Source organism: Protopterus annectens, chromosome 8.part1 (genome assembly GCF_019279795.1).
Source record: "Protopterus annectens isolate FY-2018-M chromosome 8.part1, PAN1.0, whole genome shotgun sequence".
Classification (NCBI taxonomy): domain Eukaryota; kingdom Metazoa; phylum Chordata; order Ceratodontiformes; family Protopteridae; genus Protopterus; species Protopterus annectens.
In genome coordinates this window covers 233,431,974-233,455,715 of record NC_056742.1, presented here as the reverse complement: position 1 = coordinate 233,455,715, position 23,742 = coordinate 233,431,974, and the positions used below count along the sequence as shown (strand labels likewise).

The 23,742-nt window shown below is 35.9% G+C and overlaps 1 protein-coding gene across 2 annotated transcripts in view; it reads right to left on the bottom strand.

Moving 5' to 3' along the window:
• CDH5 (cadherin 5) overlaps positions 1 to 23,742 on the bottom strand; it is a 452,074-nt gene that overhangs the window by 328,670 nt on the left and 99,662 nt on the right. For both annotated transcript variants that reach the window (XM_044081819.1, XM_044081818.1), the window contains exon 2: positions 8,242 to 8,453. In XM_044081819.1, the coding sequence (XP_043937754.1) occupies positions 8,242 to 8,436 (195 nt within the window). In that variant the 5' untranslated portion in view covers positions 8,437 to 8,453. The remainder of the gene's footprint in view (positions 1 to 8,241; positions 8,454 to 23,742) is intronic.

Sequence of the window (23,742 nt, the reverse complement as noted above, 5' to 3'; positions counted from 1 at the left end):
GTATCCAGTCTTTTCTTATTAACTTCTTCAGCTATTTTACATAAACATTATTATAGTGTAGATAGTTATTTGAAAAAACAAAGTCCATCTTCACTAATCCTTGACCCAACCTGGCCATTATTCCATCTTGCGCTCTCCAAAAACACCCGAGCTAAGCTCTACCCATAATGCTCCTCACAAGATTACCTCAGATCAAGTTTACACAAAAAAGTAACAGACATGAAATAACAGACTAGAGACCATATCTGTCCCCAGCTATCTAAACCTTGGGAGGTCTCATGGAAGAATATTCCTGAGCATCATCGAGACAAATGATGCTCATCTCCTAGAGTCCAGATCCAGCTTGTAATGAGTACTAAACGTATGAGGAGATGCACATATAGCCACTACACAGATACCGTCTATATAAACTCTGGCATGAAAACTGCAGAAGTGGCTACTGCTCTTGTTGAATGTGCTTTAAAAGGTCCTGGTAGTTGCACTTTCCTTTTGTTATAAATGAACGTTATACAGTCCCTAAGCCATTTAGCCAGAGTAACTTTAGAAACTGGTTTGCCCATAGTAGCAGAAGAAAAAGAAACACAACTGATGTGATTTTCTGATTTCCTTTGTTCTGTGAAGGTAAAAATGTAATTGTCTGTGAACATCTAGTAAATGCAGACAATATTCCCATTTATTTGAGAAGTTGGGAAAGAAAGCTGGGTGTTGTCTAGTCTGATTGATATTGGTTTCGGATACTATCTTTGGCAAAAAAGAAGGACTTGTTCTCAAGGGGACTCTGTCTTTATGGAAAATTAGATGGGGAGGTTTGCAGGATAAGACTTGTATCTCAGACATACTCCTGCCAGAAGTAATAGCTACTAAGAATAAGGTTTTCCATGGCAGGAACTTCAGATCGCAATTTGCAGAAGGTTCAAAAGGGGAATGAGTTAGAGACTGAAGCACCAGAGTCAAGTCCCAAGACACAGAAGGGTCTTTGTATATGGGTCTGAGTATTAGAGATTCTTTCAGAAAACCTTTGCAGACTTTGTGGGACATTAAGACCATTAGGAAAGTTAGAAATTGCAGAAAGATGCACTTGTATAGTCGAGGCAGATGTACCTGCTTTAAAAAGTAGTGTCAAGAACTACAGAACCTTATTGATTGGTGCAGAACATGGGTCAAGGTTAATCTCAGATGCCCATTTTCAGAATTTTTGCCACTTGTTGAAATACAGTTTTTTAGTTGAGGGTTTGTGGTAGGCTAGAATGATCCATTGAACTGGGGAAGTGAGAGAATTCCTGGCAATCATCGGAACTGGAGAAGCCATACAGTGAGCTTGAGATTTGGAAGATTTGGATCAACTAGTCTATTTGGATAGGACAATAAGTCAGGAACTGGGTCCAGAGTCCAGGGTTTCTGAAGTAGATGAGGCCAAAGGAAGGGGAAACATCTGTTGAGGCCAGAATGGAGCATTGAAAATTATTCTGTTCTTCGATCTGATGGCTTTCTTTAGAAATTGAGGTATTAGAGGAATCGGGGGAAATGCATAGAGTAGACCGGAGGTCAGTCATGAAGGAGAGCATCTCTCAGTGATTCCCCTGAAGGGGGGATCAGGGCAAAGTAGCTGCTTGTTGTTCAGATGGGATGAAAATAGATCATAGCTGGGCTGGCCACAGTGGCGGAATATCTTTTCCGCTACTGATGGATTGAGAGACCAGTCATAAGGCATTAGAATGCACCTGCTCAATTTGTCCACAGTCACATTGGACCTCCCCAGAATGTGCATTGCAATTAGAAAGCAGTTGGATAAAATTGCCCATTGACAAACTCTGAAAGCTTCTCAACAAACAGGGTATGATCTGGTTCCCCCTTGCTTGTTGATGTACCAAACTACTGACATGTTGCCTGAATCACAATCATTCCCAATGGGAGGATTTCTTGGAATGCTTGCAAAGCTAAGAACACTGTCCTCATCTCTAGAACATTAATATGCAAATTGGCCTTCAGCTAGGACCACATGCCTTGGACTGTCTTTCCCAGATAATGCCCACCCCCATCTGGGATTGAATCTGTGGTCACTATGGCTTGGGGTTGAGGAGGGAGTCTGCCTAAAAACATTTTATTGGAATGAAGACACCAGCTCAGGTCTCTCTTGCATAAGTTCGTGATCATTATCAAGTGGACATTGGCTGATTTAATAAGGACCATTGGGATGCCAGGAACTATTGAAGAATCTGCATGTGATATCTCGCAAGGGGAACCAAAGTGATGGATGCTGCCATAGATCCTAGTGCTTGTAGTAACAGTCTTGCAGTCACCTTTTTGTTGCGAATAATTTGGTTGACTTGCAATCTTATTCTTTGAAGTCTTTCTAATGGAAGAGATGCAATGCAAGTATTTGTGTTTAGCATCACTCCTATGAATACTAACTGTTGTTTTGGCTCTAAGTGAGAGGTTTTATAGTGTATAGTGATTCACAATGTGGAACAAGTGTGAGTAACATAGTTTCTTGCCTGCAATAATAGATGCCTCATAGGAGCGGTGAGAAGCTAGTCATCTAGGTATGGAAACACACGGAATCCTAGGAGTCTGAAGTGAGCTGCTACCACTGCTATACATTTAGTGAACACCCCGAGGTGTGGTGAGACCAAAGGGCAGGGCACTGAATTGATAATGACTGGCTCTCAGATGGGAGCTCAGGAATCTTCTGGATCATTTGTCCATTTTTATGTGATAATATGCATCCTGAAGATCTATTGAGCATATCCAATTGTGCTTTCCTAGAAACAGAAGTGTAGACTGAACCACGACCATCCAGAATTTGATTCATCAAACAGACTTGTTCAACTGTCTGAGATCCAAAATCAGTCTTCAGTCACGCATTTTCTTTGCCACTAAAAAGAACCTTGAGCAATATGTGCATTCTGTCTGGTCTGATGGAACTATTTGGATGATTCTTTTCTTGAGCAGTTTTTGAATTTCCAAGACTGTTGCATCCCTGTGACTGGGATGGAATGTCTGGGATTCTCTTCAATTTCCTGAGTTGTTCTGAGAAAGGTATATTGTAACCTCTGGTTATAATCCTCTGCACCCAATTGTCCGTTGTTATTTTTTGCCAGGCAAGTTGGTGCAAGGATAATCATACCCTGACTGCCTCCAGAGGATGGGAATCAGGCCTCCTTTGAGGAGTGCTGATAAGAGTCACCAGGGAAAGAGTCCCTGGAACCCTGATTTTGCAGGCCACCTGTGCCTTGTACGTAGCGTCTTCTATTATTGCTCCCCTCTCTGCCCTGGGGTAAGTCATTGCCATGTGAGTCCTGAAAAGGCCCTTGGAACTTCTTGAACCATAGCTTCCCACTTCTCTGGTTCCTAGAGTAAGACCGTTGAGTGGTGAAAAAGCATATGCCCACAGCAGAAAGGATCTTTCCATCTTTCTCACATCTGTCCTGGGTGTCTTTAACTTTGGGGCCAATATATCAATATAACAGAGATGGATAGTTTTATTCTTCTTTTCAGTGCAACTGCTATAATGCTGAAAAGCAATAACTCCAATATATCTGATTACTACCATCTCTTGTGGGTTAGAAATTTGCAACAGTATCAGTCATGATGGAGTTGCTTATATGCACTGGTTGCCATTTTGTTAGCAACCCATTCTTAGAGCATTCAGTCACCTTTCACAGTTATTGAGTTATGTACATCTGTAGCGTCAGGACAGTTTTAGCATTAATATCTACACTTGGTTATACTATAAATTAACTGGCACAGCACCTTCAGGATTTACTGCATCATGGGCACTTAGAGATACTTTTCCCCTACTGAGTTTAAGAGAATAACTTTGAGAAACAAGAAACTTGACAAGCCTGTTTGAAGATCAAATATACGGGCTTCTCCAACATCATTTGTGAAAGCTTTTTATATTACAAATACAAAAGGATCTTGAGGCATCTAAACATTCCTTACCTGTTTAGTTAAATCATTTACTGATGTCAGTTTTCTGATGTAGGTTTCCTGGGTTATGTTTGATGTACAATATGTTTTGATGGCTTCTTCTCTAGCATTTTTAGATAATGAACAAATCCTAAACCACAAGTAAGGAGAACACTCTCCTGAAGATTTGTATCCTGTCATTGTACAGAATGACCACTGATTACTTGTGAGACAAAGCATGAATGGGGAAATTTAAACAGTTCTGCACACAAACCATATCACAGCATCATCAGTTGAAAGAACTCAAAGGATGTGCATCTATTTCTTGTCTATGTGCATTAATGTGAAATAAATCTTGTCTTTCTTATAATAATGTTTTATATGAATCCCATCATCTTCATCTACATACTGTTGTTCCTATGTACTCTTTTATGGAACCTTTCATAATGAGAATAATGCTGGAACACATTTCTATGTGTGAGTCTTCATAAACAATCCCTTACATTTCATTTGCTAAATTTGTAAGTACTTGTGACTGGAGAAAAAGGTGCAATTATTTATTTTCACAAGGACCATAAGCAAAGCTCTCTGCTAGTCTCTGTGTACCCACAGATATAAACTTTCTAAAATGAGTGTCAATCAATCAATCCCAACAAATGTAGATATTAAAAATAAAAGCGACAATCACCACATCCCTTGCTCTATTAGTAGATGAAAATGAAATGATTGCAAGTATTGGGTGAAAACAGAATTTCTGACCTCCCTGAAGGTATGTAGACATAAAAAAAAATATTATGATAAAAATATTTTCATCCCACCAACAGGATTTCAGGAGTCTGAACAATTCTCATATAAATGGTAGAATCTGTGAGCACTCCTGACTCCTTTAAAGTGAAAAAGTGGAAGAAAGTTCACCAAGCCTAATGTACTATGAAAGCATTAGCATGTATGTATTCCACATATGTGTTTTAAAATTTTAAGCCGCCCCAGCCACTCAAGACAGTGACAACATACTGCAGAAGGAAAGAAGTTCCAAAACACACTGCCATTATTTAAAAATGTAAGCAATTTCCTTTTTTTAAATATGACTTTGCATAATAATAACAATCAAATTTTGAGTATGGGTAAAGATGACTTTTTTGTTTTATCACTGGGTCTCTGCCCGACTGATTAAACCACACCACCTATGAATAAACCAAACATTGCTCATGCCCAGTCATGGATTATTGCTACTCTATCACACCAGTTTTGCATTATTTTCAGACACTGGTGAATATTTAAAGTATATCGTTATACTTCGCATATATCTGTGTTTTGTAGTTAATTTCATTTTGGATATAATTCTAATTTTAAAGCTGCCAATGGTTTGAAAATAAAACAAAAGATTATGACTTGTTTAATGTTTTAGTTTCATCGTTGACTCAATTTTTTATGACCACACCCACAAAATGATGTCAACTTAGGTATTGGCAATGATCTGCATATACCAGCAAAACATTTTAGGTAATTAAAAACAACACGCTTATTTAGATGAACAGATACCTACTTTTATTATAGTTTCACTATTAGATCATCACATGAGTTACGTTTCAATGTAGGGTTTGAGACATAGCTGACAAATTGTCTTGAGAGGAGGGTATAAAACTCACCCCTTAAGCTGCTGAATTTAACATGAAAAATAGTAGCTTATACACTAACGGAGGTTATTACAAGACATTGTGAGTTTAATCTTTCATGATGTCATGTCAGGAGTTTCAACTTCAAGAAAGCTTTCAAGGGATGGTGCTTATCAACACACTTAATTGCAAAAATTACATATTTTTTAATTAAACAATGAAACATGTGATATGGTATATGATACAGAAATTACACCAGTTACTGAGGAGTAGTTATTTATATTTGCTATAAAAACTGAGACAATACACTTTAAGAAATAATGGAAGCACAAGGTCTGGTTAAGTAGTAACGTCTGAAATGTCCAGTATATTTAAAATAAAAGATATTGTTACTAGTGATCCAAGTATACTTTCTAATGAATGACCTTAATAGTTTTTTCTTGCATCTAACTTTAATGTTAGGATGTTTTATGGAAGAGATTGTTGGCATGCATTGGGATTTGAATGATAAGTACACTGTAATTACAAAACAATTAATCTTACAATCTCTTAATGAAATAAAAAAAAAGATAACATCCATAGGACCAGATCTAATCCCTGGAATATTACTAAGTAACATTAAGTCAACCTTACTTCCTGTTGTGTAAATGTTCTTTAGTAATTTTCTATATGAAAGTTATGTACCCAGTGGCTGGAAAACTTCTCATATAGCCCCAGTTCATAAGAACAGAATAAATAAGAGTGAAAATTACCGATCTATAAACTTAACATCTATATTTTATGATGTTTCGAGAGATGTATAATTGAGTTATTGAGGATAACAGGAACAGATCTGTCTTTATTTTATATGGAACAGCATTATTTTGTTAAAGCATGCTCAACTTTAAGAGATAAAATTAGTTTTATGACGTATTTATTGAAGCTTTGGACTTGGGGTCTATCACCTGAGGTAGTATATTCAGATCTTTCCAAGGCTTTTGATAGCTTATCTTTTGATCTGATTAAAAAATCTCTTATAACATTAGATGTTAATGAATATGTAAGAAAATGGTTTATGAATTGGCTTTGTAATAAGGTACAGTATGTAGAATTCAGAGGTGTAGCATTTAAATCTGTTGCTGTGTAATCTGGAGTACCTCAGAGTTCTGTACTAGGACAGTTATTATTAGTTAATATGATCTTTACTATAATTCCAAAGAATAAAGAATTTTGGATATATAAATATGTGGACGATTGTAAAATTGATTTTACTATGCCAGAAAAGAAAGACTATTTGGCATTAAATTCCTATCTGAAAACATTGTCCAATCTGTCAATTTCAGTAGGGCTTCAAATGAAAAATATAATATTATGTATTTTACTAATAGTTTAATACATGACCTAATTTGTTTATCTATATTACTGTTAAAGAAGACATATCATCATACAAACATAAGAATTAGGATTTTTTCAAATTTATTTTTTGAAGAACATAGTAGAAATATTTGTAATCACAAAATGAAAAATGTGTATTTTCTAACAATTTTAATAACATGAGATGAAGAGTGTTTAAATGTTGTCTTAACATTGTTTATTAGACCAGTATTAGAGTGCAATAGTGTTTCTGTGCACATAGAAAAGGTCAAATAAAACATTGGAGGATGTACAGAGCAATTTTATAAAAGGAATCATTTCTGTTAAAAAGCATGGGTTATGAAGATAGATGCAGAAGCTTAAAACTTTATTCTATTGGATATAGACTGATAAGGGGGAATACTTGGTTTCAATGTGTTTCATCAACCTGTTCTGCAGGCAATGTCAATATGGAAATTTTTACATGTGATAAAATATTATGACACAGTAATATAAATTTTCAAACACAATTATGTAAAGCTAAAAGAAAACATTCTCATGTCATTAATGCTATGGTTAAGTTATGGAATAGTATACCAATTAATATTTGTTTAGGTAGTAATGTGGAAATGGGTAAGAAGTCTTTAGATAACTGGATGAGAGAAAGCTGTATATACTCCACATTTGAAAGAATCAGTGTTCCTAGTTGGCCTTTAGGCCTTAACGCTGTTAATACTGTTTATGAACTTATAGCACTAAATTTCACTTTGACAGCTTATTTCCATTACTAATTTTTTCTAGCTACCAATAAAATGAAACTATGCAAAAGCCTTCCTCAGATTCAGACTCTCTTGAGAATTTCCATGTCCTGTTCCTAGTGAAGCCTGTTGTTGAAAGTGTATCCTACTTCAAGAAAGATTAGCAATAAAGAGTCAACTTTTCAAATCAAATATAAAACAGGCAATGTTTTAAGCATTGCAAGCAACATATTGTGACAATGCAAATTTCTGGTATTGTGTTCCATTAAACACTTACCACTCCCTTATTTGCAGTTGACATAGAATAGGATCACAGTCACTATCACATATACAGATAATTTGTTGTACAACACCATTTCTACTCACATTTCCATTGCTGTTGTTATACTTATTGCTACCACCAAGTGCCAGTCACTTAAAAAGATCAGTTTTCACTTTCTTCTCAGTGATTTGAGAAAATGTAATAGGAGTTCTGCATTTTTTTCTTCACCATCCAGTTTGATGTTTCAACAAACAGCATGATCTTGTCCAGTACTTTACCACAGATTTAATTTATCCTTGTTCATATTAGTAGTTATATTGCAGTAACAAGGTAATGACAGTAAAAAAAAAAAAACTCTTACTTTGCCAATACAATTTGGAAGTACATGTGAATTTTCAGGCACAGTCATCCGATTCCATATCCATTCTCTTTTAACACGACCCGGTTTGTTGTTGCTCTTTAGTGAGTTTTCCAGATAACCATTTGTGTCTTCAAAAACTAAAGTACTATTTGCATACGATAATGTCAAGCAAACCAGGAACACTCTTCTAAACATAATGATTTTGCTGTGGCCTGCAAAAAGAAAGAGAATTTAATAAACTATAGTGAATAGTATTTTAAAATTCTATTTATAGCTTTTGTACTTGGGCACTTTAATGGATGCTACAGCAAGGGGTACTATACTTAAATTAAGATAATAGGTTGTAAGTAATACCATGCTGCAGGCATTATTGTAATAATTATTCATTTATTCTTATATATTCACAAGTTTCATATAGAAGAAAATTCTATATACTTAGTGGCAGTATAAGAAAAGTATGATCTCTAAATGAAAGTGAGTTAGTAGGTCTGCTCAGTACTGACATGCAATTGGCTTAGTAGCTAAGTTGGTAATGGAATGTTCTTGAAGGCCAACACGTGGCTAAGGGGAGGAGCTAGAGCCAGTGTGAAGTGCTTTGTGGATAAAGCAGAGGAGTAATAGGTCTGCATGCTAGTTTATAGGGAGCCAGTTAATTCATTGGAGAGTGGTACAGTGGTGTTCACCTTTAGGAGAGTGGAGGTTGACTGCAATTTTTTTGAAAGAGTCTGAAGAGCTTTGAGCTATTTTGTGGCAGCATGAGTGAATAGTGGTAGGACATATTGTAACTGTGCTTAAACTATTTTTTCCAATAATATTTCTTCCATCTGGCATTTGACGTTTTGAGATATTGTGGTATACAATGACAGCAGTACTAGTTTTTACTTTTAAATTTGATGATATGTAGTGACATTTAAGCTAAGGTGAAGAATGACCGCTAGATATTTAAAGTAGAGGACATGCTCATTTGGTTGGCTGGTAGAATATGTGGGCTAGAATGGATTTGTGATTTATATTGAGAAGTACATAAGAACTTTATTTTGATTTTTTGGTGTTCATTGCAAGTTGTTGGTCAAACTACCATGGTGGAGGATTTAGATGCTATGCTGGAGTCTTTGTAGTATAGTGTCATAGCTGGAGATATGTTGTAGAAAACTATGTCATTGACATGAAATGTGCTATTTGTTGTTTTATGTTGGTATGTAATGAATATCCGGAAAAGGATAGGGGTGAGGATTTACTCTTAAGGACCACTGAGAGTGAGCTTTTGCGGTAGAGAGAGGGAACTATTCTGTTTTATTGTAAGGGCACTATAGGAAAGGGAACTGGAAAACCATTTGACCTGATGAGGTCCAAAACTTGTAATTCTAAATGAGTTAAGTAGTACTGAATGGATGACTGAGCTGAAGACTTCAGATAAATCTATAAATAAGGTCCCTTTATGGTTACCATTGTTAATGTTGGGGAGTATTGTATCAGTAATTATGGGTAGTGCAGTTTGGGTACTTCTGTGTTTTATGAAATCTTGCTGATGACAGGATATGTTTTTTGGTGGAGAAAAGAGAGCAGAGCTTTGTTTATTGCTTTTTTAAGTAGTTTGCCAAGATGAGGCAGGAGTTATATAGGTTAGAAATGTGCAATGTAGGTATGATCCTGCTGGATGGTTTGGCAAATTTGGGGATGGGGGTAACTGCAGGATTTTGTCTCTCTCCAGATATCAGAAAAATCTTCTTGTAATTGTGAGAAGCTAAATTATAGGCTAGATATGTTGTAAGATCATGCCTCCATATTGTTTAAGGAACCTAGGAAGGATACCATCAGAGCCAAGTGAGCAACAAAAAACTTTGATTGTATTAGATGCCCATTTGTTTTGGGGAAATTTTGTTTAGGTAATAGAATGGTAAGGCTAAAGGGGTGGGAGTTTTGGTAAGTTGTTGTGTGTTCGTAGTTTGGAAATACTGGCAAATTCTACCATGAAGATAGAAGGTGTTGGAGAGTGAAGGATATGCTGTGAATTGATATGACTAGCTAGGCAATTTACTTCCTTGCAGAAATGTATCATGCTCAAAAAAGTTGATGTTTGCCTGGTCAATAAATAAGTAGTTTTAATGCATTTGATTTTCCTTACTTTCTTAAGAAACATTATGTAAACATTATATGGGAGGATCATGTTTGTTTCTAGGTCCCCAAAGTACTATCACTTTGTTTTAGAATGTGCTAGAATATAGGTGAAACCCATGGTAGCTGTGATGTTTTGCAAACTCACTTTTAATCAATTGATACTAAGCACTTCCAGAATTGAAGCCACGGCAGTTAAATTTACTTTGGGGGGTTCTTTCATGAAGGATTAATTGACTTTACTCATCTTCCATACATTTTCTATGCTGGAATTAAGCTTGAATTTGTTAGCAAGGTGTGTAATGTAAGTGTGATTCTCGATAGCTGGATAACATTTAAGGACCAAGTGTCAGCAATGGTGAAATCATTTATATTTCTAGGTACTGAATATCTTCAGGATCAAGTACTTTATTCCTTAAGCTGACCTCTTAGAAGTCATTCATACACTGATCTTATCCTGCTTGGACTACTGTAGTAACCATTACTTGAGAATTGCTGACACTGAATTTAGCCACTTGTAGCTTTTGCAAAACTACCCTGCCAGGCTTCTTAGTGGTATGCAGTATTGCTTTCTGGCTACTTACTGGTACACTTTGCTACCATTATAATATGTTTGGTCTGTGGCAATTGCATTGACTCACATTCTCTTTTTGTGTAATCATTAAAATGTTGGTCCCTATTACCTGCAGTAGCTTATATTCCTGTATTACTCTCAATAGGGTTTGCACTCTGCTGCCCAGGACTTGTTGATGGTTTTACAGATGTGGTTTGAAACTAACGATGGGATATGGCTGTTTTACATATCTGATCCCACACTTCTGAAACCTTTTTCTCACAACACCTGATAGAGTAGCTTAAACAGATGTGCTTTTGCAGAACTTTGAAGATTTTCTGTTTGAACTGGGATTTGGATGAGATGGAGTCTCATCAGTTTAGGTTGTTCTTTTAGTATTTTGTTTTTTGTCTATCAGACTATTACTTTTTAATGCTTTCATTTTAGTTTTATTGGCTGAAGTATTATTTTCACTTATTGTTGAATAATTTTTATCTGCTATGGTTGTATGTTTTAATTATTCTTAATAGTGCCTTGTTAAAATAACTTAAAACTGAATTTGAAGACATACAGCTGATTTGCATAAAAAGAAACTGGCTACCAATAAGCTGGCATATTAATCTTTACTTCCGTTTTCACAGAGAGGCACTCTGAGATCTAATGTTGGCATAAAAATGATTAAAATAAGTGTTACTGTCAAAACATGTACAGTAGAATTATCCAGAATTCTAAAATTGAAAAATATTGCTGATGATTCTATCTTACCCTGAGCAATAATTTATCAGTATACAAGGCAATGTGCTTCCTAAATGCAGTAGAAAATGTTATGCTTTATTTTCCTGAACATGTTTATTGGAAAGATTTTCTAAATGGCACAATTAAACCAAGTTAAGAAATACATAATGGAGTGAGTAACTGTGATAAATCTATTTATTCTCCAACAATGGGGTTTCAGTTGCGAACAGATTACTTACAAAATGAACTTGCTGAACAACTTTTACAATTTAAAAAGTCACATGTCCCAGAACAAGTTGCAGTAATATCAATAAGCAGTTTTCCTGATCATTATGTTGATACAAGGCTTTAGAAAGGTCCAAGGTGAACTCATGAAAAAAATCATTAGCTACTTTTTTAGTAGCCTTCTTGGTTTAGTTTTATTGTATAAGTTAACCTTTTGCTCTTCTGCAGTTTAGATTATTCATGAATTACTTCAAGAGAATCATTGCAGTGACAGCAAATTAGGAAAAGGTGGTGCACCATGTCTAGAACTGCACTTCTTTCATTGGTTAGTTAAAAATGATCTTCATAAAAGAGCCACTGTGATGAGGGACAAGTTATCATGACTAACTGGTTATAAAAGACATCCGTGACTGCTAGTTAGGCCTACAGATTAGTCCCGCTATTGATGCTCCATGCGTTCATTGTGGCCTAGGTCAATATCTGCTAGTGCCTAAGAAACAAAATTCCCAGACATTAGCTAAATCACTTGGAATAGCAGGCGCTGGTTACAACTCCATTTTAAGCAATCCCCTTGTAATTGGTAATCAAGCATGCTACGTAACTACTTGCAGCTACAGTCTCAGCTCAGCACAAGTTTCTATATCCACTCCCAAACTAGGTCCTAAAATTAAGGGCTGTCCATATGCTCAACTATCCAAGTAACTTAGAATGAGCCAGGGTTCTGGCCAGAATTGAGCACTCTCTTTTTAATGTTTTGGATTTCTTCACAATATGGGCAGTTTGCCAAGGGAGACTTAAGTTGCTAAGAGGCTTGCACAAATTGCTGCATGCTTTCACTAGACAGAAATAGCATCTCTACTTCAATAGTAAAATTAAATTTATATTTAAGGCTCCCAGGGCTGACTCAGCTAGTATGAAATTCACTGAATAATCTGCAAACTACATTTTTGGTATGGTGGCCATTTTAAATATAATGCCATCCTTACTTATTTCTGAACAGCAGCCCTTATTCTTTGAAGCAGTAGGACTCTCAACCCATGGAGAGGATGAGTCTAGCCTTCATCCTGAATGAGGAAACTTTAGAGCTTGGTGGCAGTTAACAAGTATATCATAGGATCATTGCCTGGCAAGCGGGTTTATATTAGAACACCGAAATTTTAAAACTTCGAATGTTCTAATATTGACCCCTATTCAGTGAATGCCTAACATATCGAACATTCAGAACAGCAAATTTTTTCCCAGGGAAAACATTTGCTGTTCCGAAACACATATACACAACACAAGCACACCAAAAAATCAGCAATCCACACACATACACTTAAAATCCTACATCTAACCCTACACTAAACTGTACATACACTACTATCTATCCACTTCCCTTAACCCAAACCCTAACCCTAAGGTCCGTCACTATTGCACACTCACCTCACCCGCACCCTAGCCCTAATTCACCTACCCCGCCCTAATCCTCACGTCCACACAATCGCACACTTACATGACCCGCGCCCTAACCATAACTCACCTAACCCATGCCCTAACCCTCACGTCCACACAACTGCACACTTACCTGACCCGCACCCTAACCCTAACTCACCTAACCCATGCCCTAATGCTCACGTCCACACAATCGCACACTTACCTGAACTCGACCCATAGCGTTCCACCACAGTGCTGAAAATAGCAAAACCACAGAAATGGCCAACCAAATTCTTTCCCTAAGAAAAAAATTGGTGTTCTGCAGCTTTGCTATTTTCAGCGTTCGCTGAATAGGGGTTGATATTAGAACATTAAAAGTTTCAAGACTTCTATGTTCTAATATAGACCCCTGGCAAGGTACCTGGTGTGATCTGGAATGGGGAGACAGGTGATCACCCCCAAGGGACCAGTTATGTTACCAAAAGAGGAACAAATGTACCAGTGGGGTAAAAGGTAGATGAATCACTGACTTGTTCAAGTGAGCTTTAGGAAAAAAAAGATGAAGATGTTAACCAGTGGACAGGGTCACAAGAAGCTGAAACTCCTCACTCAGTTTCTCTCAATACGATGGAGTAGAAGCTCTATTCAGATGTTTTCCCAATTTATGAGATCCTTGCTCCATCATGCAGAGCAAGCCCAATGAACATGCTGAAAAAAAATTGTCATTTATGTCTGTTGTACCTGCATTATTATTATTATTATTATTATTATTATTATTATTATTATTATTATTACTGTGACTATAGGTAAGAATGATGAGGTAAAGTCCCTGTTAAACAAAGGGCTTTGTCTGCAATGTCAGATCCTGCTTCACTACCATAAGTGAGATTCACACAGATGACAGCAGCTGATGCATGAGTCAGCTCTGTCTAATTGTGGTTATCATGGAGTTGTTACTTGAGATAAAGACCCCTGGCAACTTGGACAATTGGGTAAAAAACAGGAAATCCATCCCTGATGTAGCAGCTATGTCTCTAATGGACACAGGCAACCTGTAAGTGGTTCATCTGCTTGTAAATGTTTCATCTCCCAAACCCCTGCTTACAATTATTAAGGGTATCAGAACTTATCAGAAATTAGGGATGCATGGCTAGGCTTAAAAAGGCTCTTGTGGTCATTAGCTTAGTAAACACCTATGAACTTATGAACTTAAAACTGCTTCATCGAGGGCAGCAGTCACCCTCACCTAAGTAACCCCTCCCACATTTTCCAGTAGTGCACCATGGCCCTTAATTTGGAAATGTTGACTTTTGTCCCTGTAGGTCTATATTTGAAAGTTTAAAAAAGCGAATGCTGATTCATCAACCCTATGTAAGTGAAAGCTTACAATTCCAAACACCCGGAACAGCGATTTTTTTTTCCCAGGAAAAAAAATCGCTGGACCGGTTTTGGGAGTTTGCCATTTCCTCCACTGTGGTGCAATCTCAGAGTTGGTATATTTAAGTAGGGGGTGTGGGGGGGCTTATATACTGTTTTAAGATTTTTTTTTTGTGGAACAGCGATTTTTTTCCCTGGGAAAAAAAATCGCTGTTCTGAGTGTTCGGGATTGTAAGCTTTCGCTTAAATAGGGTCAATGAATCAGCATTCGCTTTTTTAAGCATTTGCTGATTCAATATAGACCTGTCCCTGCCACAATTAAGCAAAGATCAACTAGGCATAACACATGAAAACAAAAATGACATATGCTCCCAAGCCAGAAATTTTCAGATCTTGGTTGTGCTTCAGTATCTTGTGCAGTGATGTTTTGTTATAAATTCTTTTTACTGAAATAGCTTCAAGAGCTGTTCATTTTACAGAAACTCTGTCAGCAATTAGTTATCTAATGCCATCTTAAAAGCAAAGCTAAATACACAAATGTTCATGGTATGCTTGTGCACTAACTATTACTTTTGAGAAGTACAACTTAATATTGCTGCCCCCCCCTTCCATCTTGCAAAGCTGACTTCAGTCAGGTCCACCTCATTATCATCTTATCATCATCCCCCTACAAGAGCTTAAACCACCCAGATGTCCTACGATGAACCATCCACTTAGGATATTTGAACGCCCCTTCCCTCTTACAAATCCATGTCCAAATGAGGAGTTATCATCAAATAAACCTTCCATTCCAAAGAAATCAACCCCCTATCTGCAAACTATTGACTTTACCCTCGATATATACCACTCAGCTCCACCTCCTCCATGCCCTTTCCATGCCTTTTCTTCAAGCAGTTAATTTTTCACTAAATTCTCACTCAGACCCCATACATCACAGAAATCTGTCCTGTTTATGAGCTCCTCAGTCTTCTCATTCTGTTGGACCTGCCCTAGAATAACCTCCACTTTTTCACTGCTCTCCACTCACTTCTTTAAAGCCCTGTGATACAAACTTCTTTACTCAGCCTGCCTTTTACTGTAGCTCTACTCTCTCCAATGAATACCCTCAGTCTCCACTGTAGACACACAGAAATACCAAGCAGTCTCCATATGATATCTATAGACTTCTTTTCAGAGAAGGGTCACCTCCTATCACACCCCATTATCACCCGCTGATACCCTTACCATAAACATAAGTTACTGTCTGGAAGGACCAAACCTTCATTTTAAAATATAGCACAACCAATGGTCATTGAGAGAATTTTCATCAATGAAAGAGGGGGAGACATTAGAAATAACGCTGAAACATCAGAGTTGAAATGGATAATTAGAATGAGAGCTGCTATGGGGAGAGGTATCAGTGACAACGTTTCCATTAAACCTGTTTTAGAAGATAGGGACTTAGCTAGGTAATCTTAGAGTGAAGGTTTCAATTGTGTTTATCATGACATTTGCATGGTTAATTGTTCTAGTGATTTTATTGGTTGTGCTATATTTTAAAATGAAGGTTCAAGTGCATGAAATTTTGTCTGATGAAGCGGCATGGTATGCTGCAAAAGTGCTCACCATTAAAACTGTTCTTTTTATTCTTGGCTGTGGTTTGGTCCTTCCAGTTTTTATACTGTAATGCTGATTTTTGGTTGGTGGGACCATTTGTCTACACTGCACTTTTGGTATACTACATACGTTACTATCTGTCTTCCTTCCACATCTCTAATGATAAGTATTTTCCTGATGTCACCATCCTTGATTCTTACCGGTGTCCTGTACCACCAGTGCAGCAACAGTACGTCATGCATTATTCCAATTGCCCTTAACTCTCTTATCATTCCCAAACCTCCTCCTTTGTCTGCAGTTTACTTTTTCAAAGCCTTCATCTCCCTTACCCTTCTGCCCCCACAGTTCCCTATTTATTAATCCTATTCTTTTCTTCTGTACTGAAGCCATCATGTCCTACTTATATTCTTCATCTCCTCATCTCCTGTATCTGAATTCTCAGGTGATGCACCTTTTCAGCTACACTAATGACCACAATTTAGTGCTTTAGACAGTCTCATTCCAGCAAATTAAATCACTGTCTTGCATCTAGGTAGGGAACTAGTCCCTCTTTTTCATCCTCCATTACATTCCCAAACCTTCTCACTCCATTCCCACTTTCTCAAGCCCACTTCACAGCCCTTCCTCCCTTTTTTTAACCCTTTTCCTTGGCTGCATAACCCACATACATTCAGAACCCCTCCTGTTCTCCTGTTTGCCTCACTCTCTATACTTAATACACTAAAAATGATCCAACGCGTCACTGAAGACAGAAACACACAGGTTTATTGCAGGTAAACGTAAAGCGCTTTTCGTCGCTCAATGTTTGAGCAACTTCCTCAGACATTCAACACCTTAATTAATTTACATATTTATACACTCACGTCACTAAAATCATTAACTAAAGTATCAATTAACAAATTAAGAAAGTTTAAAAACAATAAAGTAGAAACACACAACTTTTAGCAGCAAAAAGGTATATATATATATATATATATATATATAAAAAGAAGAAGTGTTCTATATTTATATACAATCAAATAAATGTATGTGTATATAAATACATGAAATTAAATAAGTATCTAAAAACCACTTCTTTGTTAATAAAGCTGAGTCAGTACTCAAGACATAACACTGAGCTAGTTTTGTATAGAAAAAACCAACAAACCATACAAGATTGATTTAAAGTTAATACTAGTTGCTGAAATACAGTTTTGATAAATCAGTGCATTCATCTAAATCAGACTGGTCTTATAAGTCAAGAAGAAGAGTCTTTTAAAGTAATATGTATGTATAAAAAACAAAAATAAGTAATCTAAAAGGTAGTAGTTTAAACAAGGGCTTATATAATTATATTAAATAGTTATTTAAAACTAAGTATGGAAAACAAATAGTAATTAAATATTGTTATTGTGAAAGTAATGCATTCATTAATAAAACAGCAAAAATAAACCTATAATATGAGTACATGTATATAAACAAGTTAAACCATATTTATAACCATAAAAAATGTGTATATATACATAAATGTATATGTGTAATAATTAATAGAAAAAATATATATAAAAATATGTATACATATGAATTACATCATATTATATTATTATGTTGTATTATATATTGTTATGATTGTGTTGTATAAATGTATGTAAATATGTAAATAAATAAAACTTGTATATAAAAGGTTTAAAATATATATATAGTAATTATGTTAAGTAAAAGAAATTTTAAAGACTATAATGTGTATACATACATATACCTATACTTCTTAAGTTAAGATATTAATAAGATGTGTCTTAACTTGTATCTGAACACACACTCAATACTTGTTGAATACAATAATTTAACAATACAGAAGCAAAACTCAGTATGCAACTGGAAAAAACACTGAGTACAAAAGTAACTAATAGATGTCTAAAAAATTAAAACAAGTAAGAAAGTAAGTATAAATAAATATTTCATACAAGCTGAGGTTTTAAATAAAGCTAGTATAAAAAACTAATGTATCTAAATAGTACTTAGTATTCTTAATTTCTATTCAGACTTCTTAATTTAAGTAGGCAGCCTATATTGCAATGGTCGTTTAAGCCTGGGTAACAAAAAGCATTAGTACGCCATTGCCAAGTAAGTTCTCACTCTTCTAACAATAAATTATATGGGCCACCTCTAATATTTGTCTGAATTTGGTCCAGTGCTGTAAATTTAAAGCTGTGCCCTGGATGAATTGATATGTGTTTAACTAAAGCGTTTTCCGCTTTGTTATTCTGTATGGCATATGTATGTTCATAAACTCTTTCTTTAAACTGTCTTTCAGTCTTTCCTATATAGAAAGCTGAACAAAGTGTGCATGAAGCCACGTACACTATTAGTCTTGAAGAACAGTTTAGTTTATATCTAATTCCATACTTCTTGTTGTTAATGGTTACACATTCTCCACTATACATATATTTACACATGCTACAATTTTCACAAATTTTCATTCCCTTCTTTTTACTGAAATTCTTGTTAGAATTGTTTTCCAAGGTGTTTTTCAAATTGTAGCCCCTTCTGTATACAATTCTAGGGTATTCAACAAGTTTGTTGGAAATACTCTTGTCTTGTTGAATTAATGACCAGTTTTTAAATAGCAATTTTTTGATAAGGTCACTATCCATATTAAAAGTAGTAATAAAACTAAGTTTAAAATCATTACTTAGTTGTGTTTTACTATCTAAAGTCTCTGTTTCTTCTGAAGAATGCAATTGATTGTCTACTGTTGTTGAGTGTATACTCTGACCAGAGGACTGGTTAAGAATGGGAACAATAGTACCATTAAGTCTTTTAAATCTCACTTCGTGGACTATTTCTTCTAAAAACTCAATAGGATAACCTCTCTCACTAAAAAAGGTTGTGAGTAGTTCACATTCAGATTCAAAGTCTCTACCATAAGTAGTCATACGGGCTGCTCGTATTAGTTGGCCCTTAACTATAGACTTTTTCTGTGAGATCGGATGGAGACTAGTGAAATGCAAGTAAGAATTACAGTGAGTTTCTTTTCTATGTATTCTAGAAAAGTACTGGTTGTTAACAAGATCTTTAGATAAATTCACATCCAAGTAGTCAATAGAATATAGTTGGAAATTGGAAGTGAATTTAAAAAACCCGGTAGTACTGTTAAAAAAGTTTAACAACTTATCTGCTTTTCTTTGGTCTCCTTCAAATAGAATAAAAATATCGTCCAGGAAGCGGGTATAATACTTAATGGAAGAAGTCCATTCATTGTTGTTAAAAATAAACTGATGTTCCCAGTATGCCATGACTGTATTCGCTAAACTGGCCCCACATGGCGACCCCATTGCAACACCGCATTTTTGCAAATACAATTTGTCATTAAAAGTAAAAAAATTATTAGTCAAGATGATGTCAATTAAAGTTGTTACTGTAAATATTTCATTGGTTGAAGCTCCTTTCTTGTTAAGAAATAAATTAACCCACTCTATAGCCTCTAAGTGAGGAATTGACGTATATAAGTCAATAACGTCAATAGTGACGAAGTTATGGTCTTCATTGAATATTATACTATCAAGATTCCTCAAAAATGACCATGAATCTTTACAAATTTGAACTTCAGTCACTAAATATTTTTTTAAAATGTTGTCCACTAGTTTAGCTGATGCATACGTTATAGAGTCTCGGCTGTCTATAAGTGGTCTAAATGGGGGGTTAGAAATATTTTTATGTATTTTAGGTGTTGCAAACATAATTGGGATCTTTGGCCATTTGGTAGTAATATAATGATAACTGTTCAAATCAATGTAACCGTCCATAAATAAGTCACTATAGTAACTTTTAATCATTATATACGCGGTGTTTAACTCGTTTAAAGATACTTCTTTATATGTATCATTTGACAAGATGTTTTCAACTCTGTCACTATAATCAAAATTGTCAAATAAAGTAAGTCCCCCGCCTTTGTCTGGTTTAATAGCTCTAATATTAAGTGTTTTAAAAGTAGATAAGGCTGCGTATTCTTCCTTACTAATGTTTCTTCTCTGCCCAGTATTCCTGAAAATTCCTTTGTGTGAACTATCACTAATACTACGCAGGTCTAATTCCATAATTTGTTCAAATGTAGACAAAGTTGGATGTAGCATGGGGTTGTATTCACTAACTACCTTAAGTGGTTGGTTAACTGATTGAGAATGTCCTAAGAGAATACTAAGGTTGAGTTTCCTAACAAATAATTTAATATCCTTAATACATTGTACCAGGTCCATACATTTACCAGGTACAAAAGATTGTCCTCTAGAGAAGAGGTCAACCAAGGAAGGTTCAATATTAATACATGAAAAATTATAAATCACAAAATCCCCTGCTTTATTGTGAATAATCACAGGGGTTGACCCTTCTTGGTTTATCTCTTCGGTTTGTTGGTTGGACCGAATTGTTTTTTTTGTTGTTGTTGTTGGTGTAAACTCTGCTGGTTGTTGTAATTGTAGTTGTTAACATAGTGCCTCTTAGGTATAGCACCCAGGTTCTGGTTATCATAATTATTTCCATGATTTGCAGAACAAGTCAGTTGGCCACTCTGGTGGCCCCTATTAGGTGTAAATTGTCTTCCGTTTCTCAAACGGCCAGCCCAGGTGTTGTTGCTTCTATTATTAGATCTGTTCATCGAAGTCCGTGTATCAGGTTCAAGACTGGACTCTTGTTCGTCAATAAATGTCTCTAACATGCCGGTGTCATTAACAGTAGTGTCAGTAGAAACATTTAGAAACCCTGGTGGTTTAGGGTATGCTTTTCCGTGGTCATAAGCAAGTCTGTCTCTGTTTAATTTTTTGTTTTTAGTAAACTTTAACTTATTTAAAAGTTGATCGATAGATGTGAAAATTCTATCATAATCAAATTTATATCTAATGAATTCTATATGATTCGTAATCAAGTTGTTCAATGCATCAACTTCTTTACAAAGTTCCGTTATTTGGAGTCTATAGTGTTTAATCATGCACTCCATAAGCGCAAGACCTTGTTCATTGAATAAGTTCATTAACTCAAGATGAAACAAAGAGTTAGCTAGCAGTCCAGTTGGGTAGACATGGTGCCTTAAGCCTTTAGGCACTATCCGTAGTCTACAACACTCTTGGAAGTAGTTAACTTCCAGCTGGAGTTTTTTGATTTTCAGCAATTTAACATCTAAAAGTTTCAGATTACTTGTGAATTCTTTCTCACTCACCTCTTGAATATCCGCGTTGGGAGCCGGTTGCTCCGTGTCATTCTGGTGGTTAAAGTTAAGGTTGTAGGTGTCGTTGATCCAATCCTTAAAAACGGGAGCTCCAATAAGCCCTCCAACGCCGTTCAAACTAGTTTGCCCTTGTAAAGCAGTTTCAGAGGTGGAATTAGAGATGTTATTATTGATGGAGTGAGACTGGTTATTCTGCTCGCTGGAAACAGAAGTACTTGTATTAGGTACCAAAGGTTGCGTTTCGTTGTTGTTAACTTGCGAAAGGTTCAGTGTACTAGGGATGTTAGCTGCAGATAACGTAGGTGGTGTACACTGTCCTAAAGGAATGGAGGCTGACAAGTTGCCGGTATCAAGTAGTTGTGAATCAGTAGAATCAGCTGCACCAAGTTGAGAGTCGAGACGTGAAGACAGCTTGTCGACCCTCTCCGTAAGAGCCAGAATCAGAGCTGTTAAATTCATATCATCGTCGCAAGGAGATCTATTTCTCGTAGTGTTTTGAGAAGGAGGAATTGCTTCCTCTTCTTCACTGTGACCGTTAGATGCCATAAAAACCACGGAAGACAAGCTCAGTACTTTAAACAAACCAAATACACTAAAAATGATCCAACGCATCACTGAAGACAGAAACACACAGGTTTATTGCAGGTAAACGTAAAGCGCTTTTCGTCGCTCAATGTTTGAGCAACTTCCTCAGACATTCAACACCTTAATTAATTTACATATTTATACACTCACGTCACTAAAATCATCAACTAAAGTATCAATTAACAAATTAAGAAAGTTTAAAAACAATAAAGTAGAAACGCACAACTTTTAGCAGCAAAAAGGTATATATATATATATATATATATATAAAAAGAAGAAGTGTTCTATATTTATATACAATCAAATAAATGTATGTGTATATAAATACATGAAATTAAATAAGTATCTAAAAACCACTTCTTTGTTAATAAAGCTGAGTCAGTACTCAAGACATAACACTGAGCTAGTTTTGTATAGAAAAAACCAACAAACCATACAAGATTGATTTAAAGTTAATACTAGTTGCTGAAATACAGTTTTGATAAATCACTCTCTATACTTTCCATCACCATCTTTATCCAGGCATTTGCATTCACCAAATTTATCTTCCCATAAGCTCCCTTGCACATTCTATTTTATAACCCACTCAATCTTTGTGACATATTGAATACTGCTGCAAACTTTCTAAAATCCAACAAATCCCACCCCACTATTTTCTTCAATATTCTTAACCTCCCTTTCACAACTTTTTGTATCTCAAAAAAATCATCATATAGCACCTGCATTTGACACATACAACTATTCTACAACCTTGTGGGGAAATATATTAACAATTATAACATTAATGCCAACACAAGAAACCTCACTATCTAACTCAGTATTTCCTCCCAAGAAATTCACCCTTACCAACAATCTGTCCAAAAAGTCACAAAATCCTTCACTAAAAGTACTCCAGATCTTCTCCTTAATTAAATTACCTTTATTCCTAGATAGTGGTCACCTACTAGTGAGCATGGTCACACAATTTCTGTTCCCTGACTCCTTCTACAATGCAGACAGCTACTGACTATTTTGGATGAAAGCACAGCATGGATTTGTATCTATCACCATTAAATATATCCAATATACTTTACAAAATAACAGAGAACATCTTTCAAAAGTGGAATGCAATCATCTGTGTCCATAAGGATTTTGAATATATGTGATGTGAAGACTTGTCCTTTGTAAAGTCTGCCATCTGTCTTGAATGAACATGATATGTCATCAAGAATAGTGATGAAACACAAACTATGTTTATACAACCACTGCACAGCATACAACAGCAGCAAAAGCAATTTATCATAAGACACCTTAAGTAAATGTCAAGACACACAGCTATTGCCCTTCCCAAACTCTACACACACACATACTGTATGTAGGACAGATTTGCAAAGGGTCATGATTCCTCTCACAAGTATGTGAGCAGAAGAGCTGGTTTGCGGACTGCTAAGCATTACCAGTTTAAACATTGCTGAGCTTAGCTGTGCTGATTTACACAGTGCTAAGCAATGCACCACATTTTTAATAATTGCCCAATAGTATGTAAGGGGGAAAACAGGCTATATAAAGCTCAGCAGGTGGGAATACAGCATAACCACTTGGAGTTTGACCTGTGCAGTAACTATGGCTGGTATTGGAGAGGATGCATGCTTTCGGGTACAATGGTGGGGAAATCTGGAGTCCACGGTCATGGTTGGACTCCTAGTAAAGGACCATGATG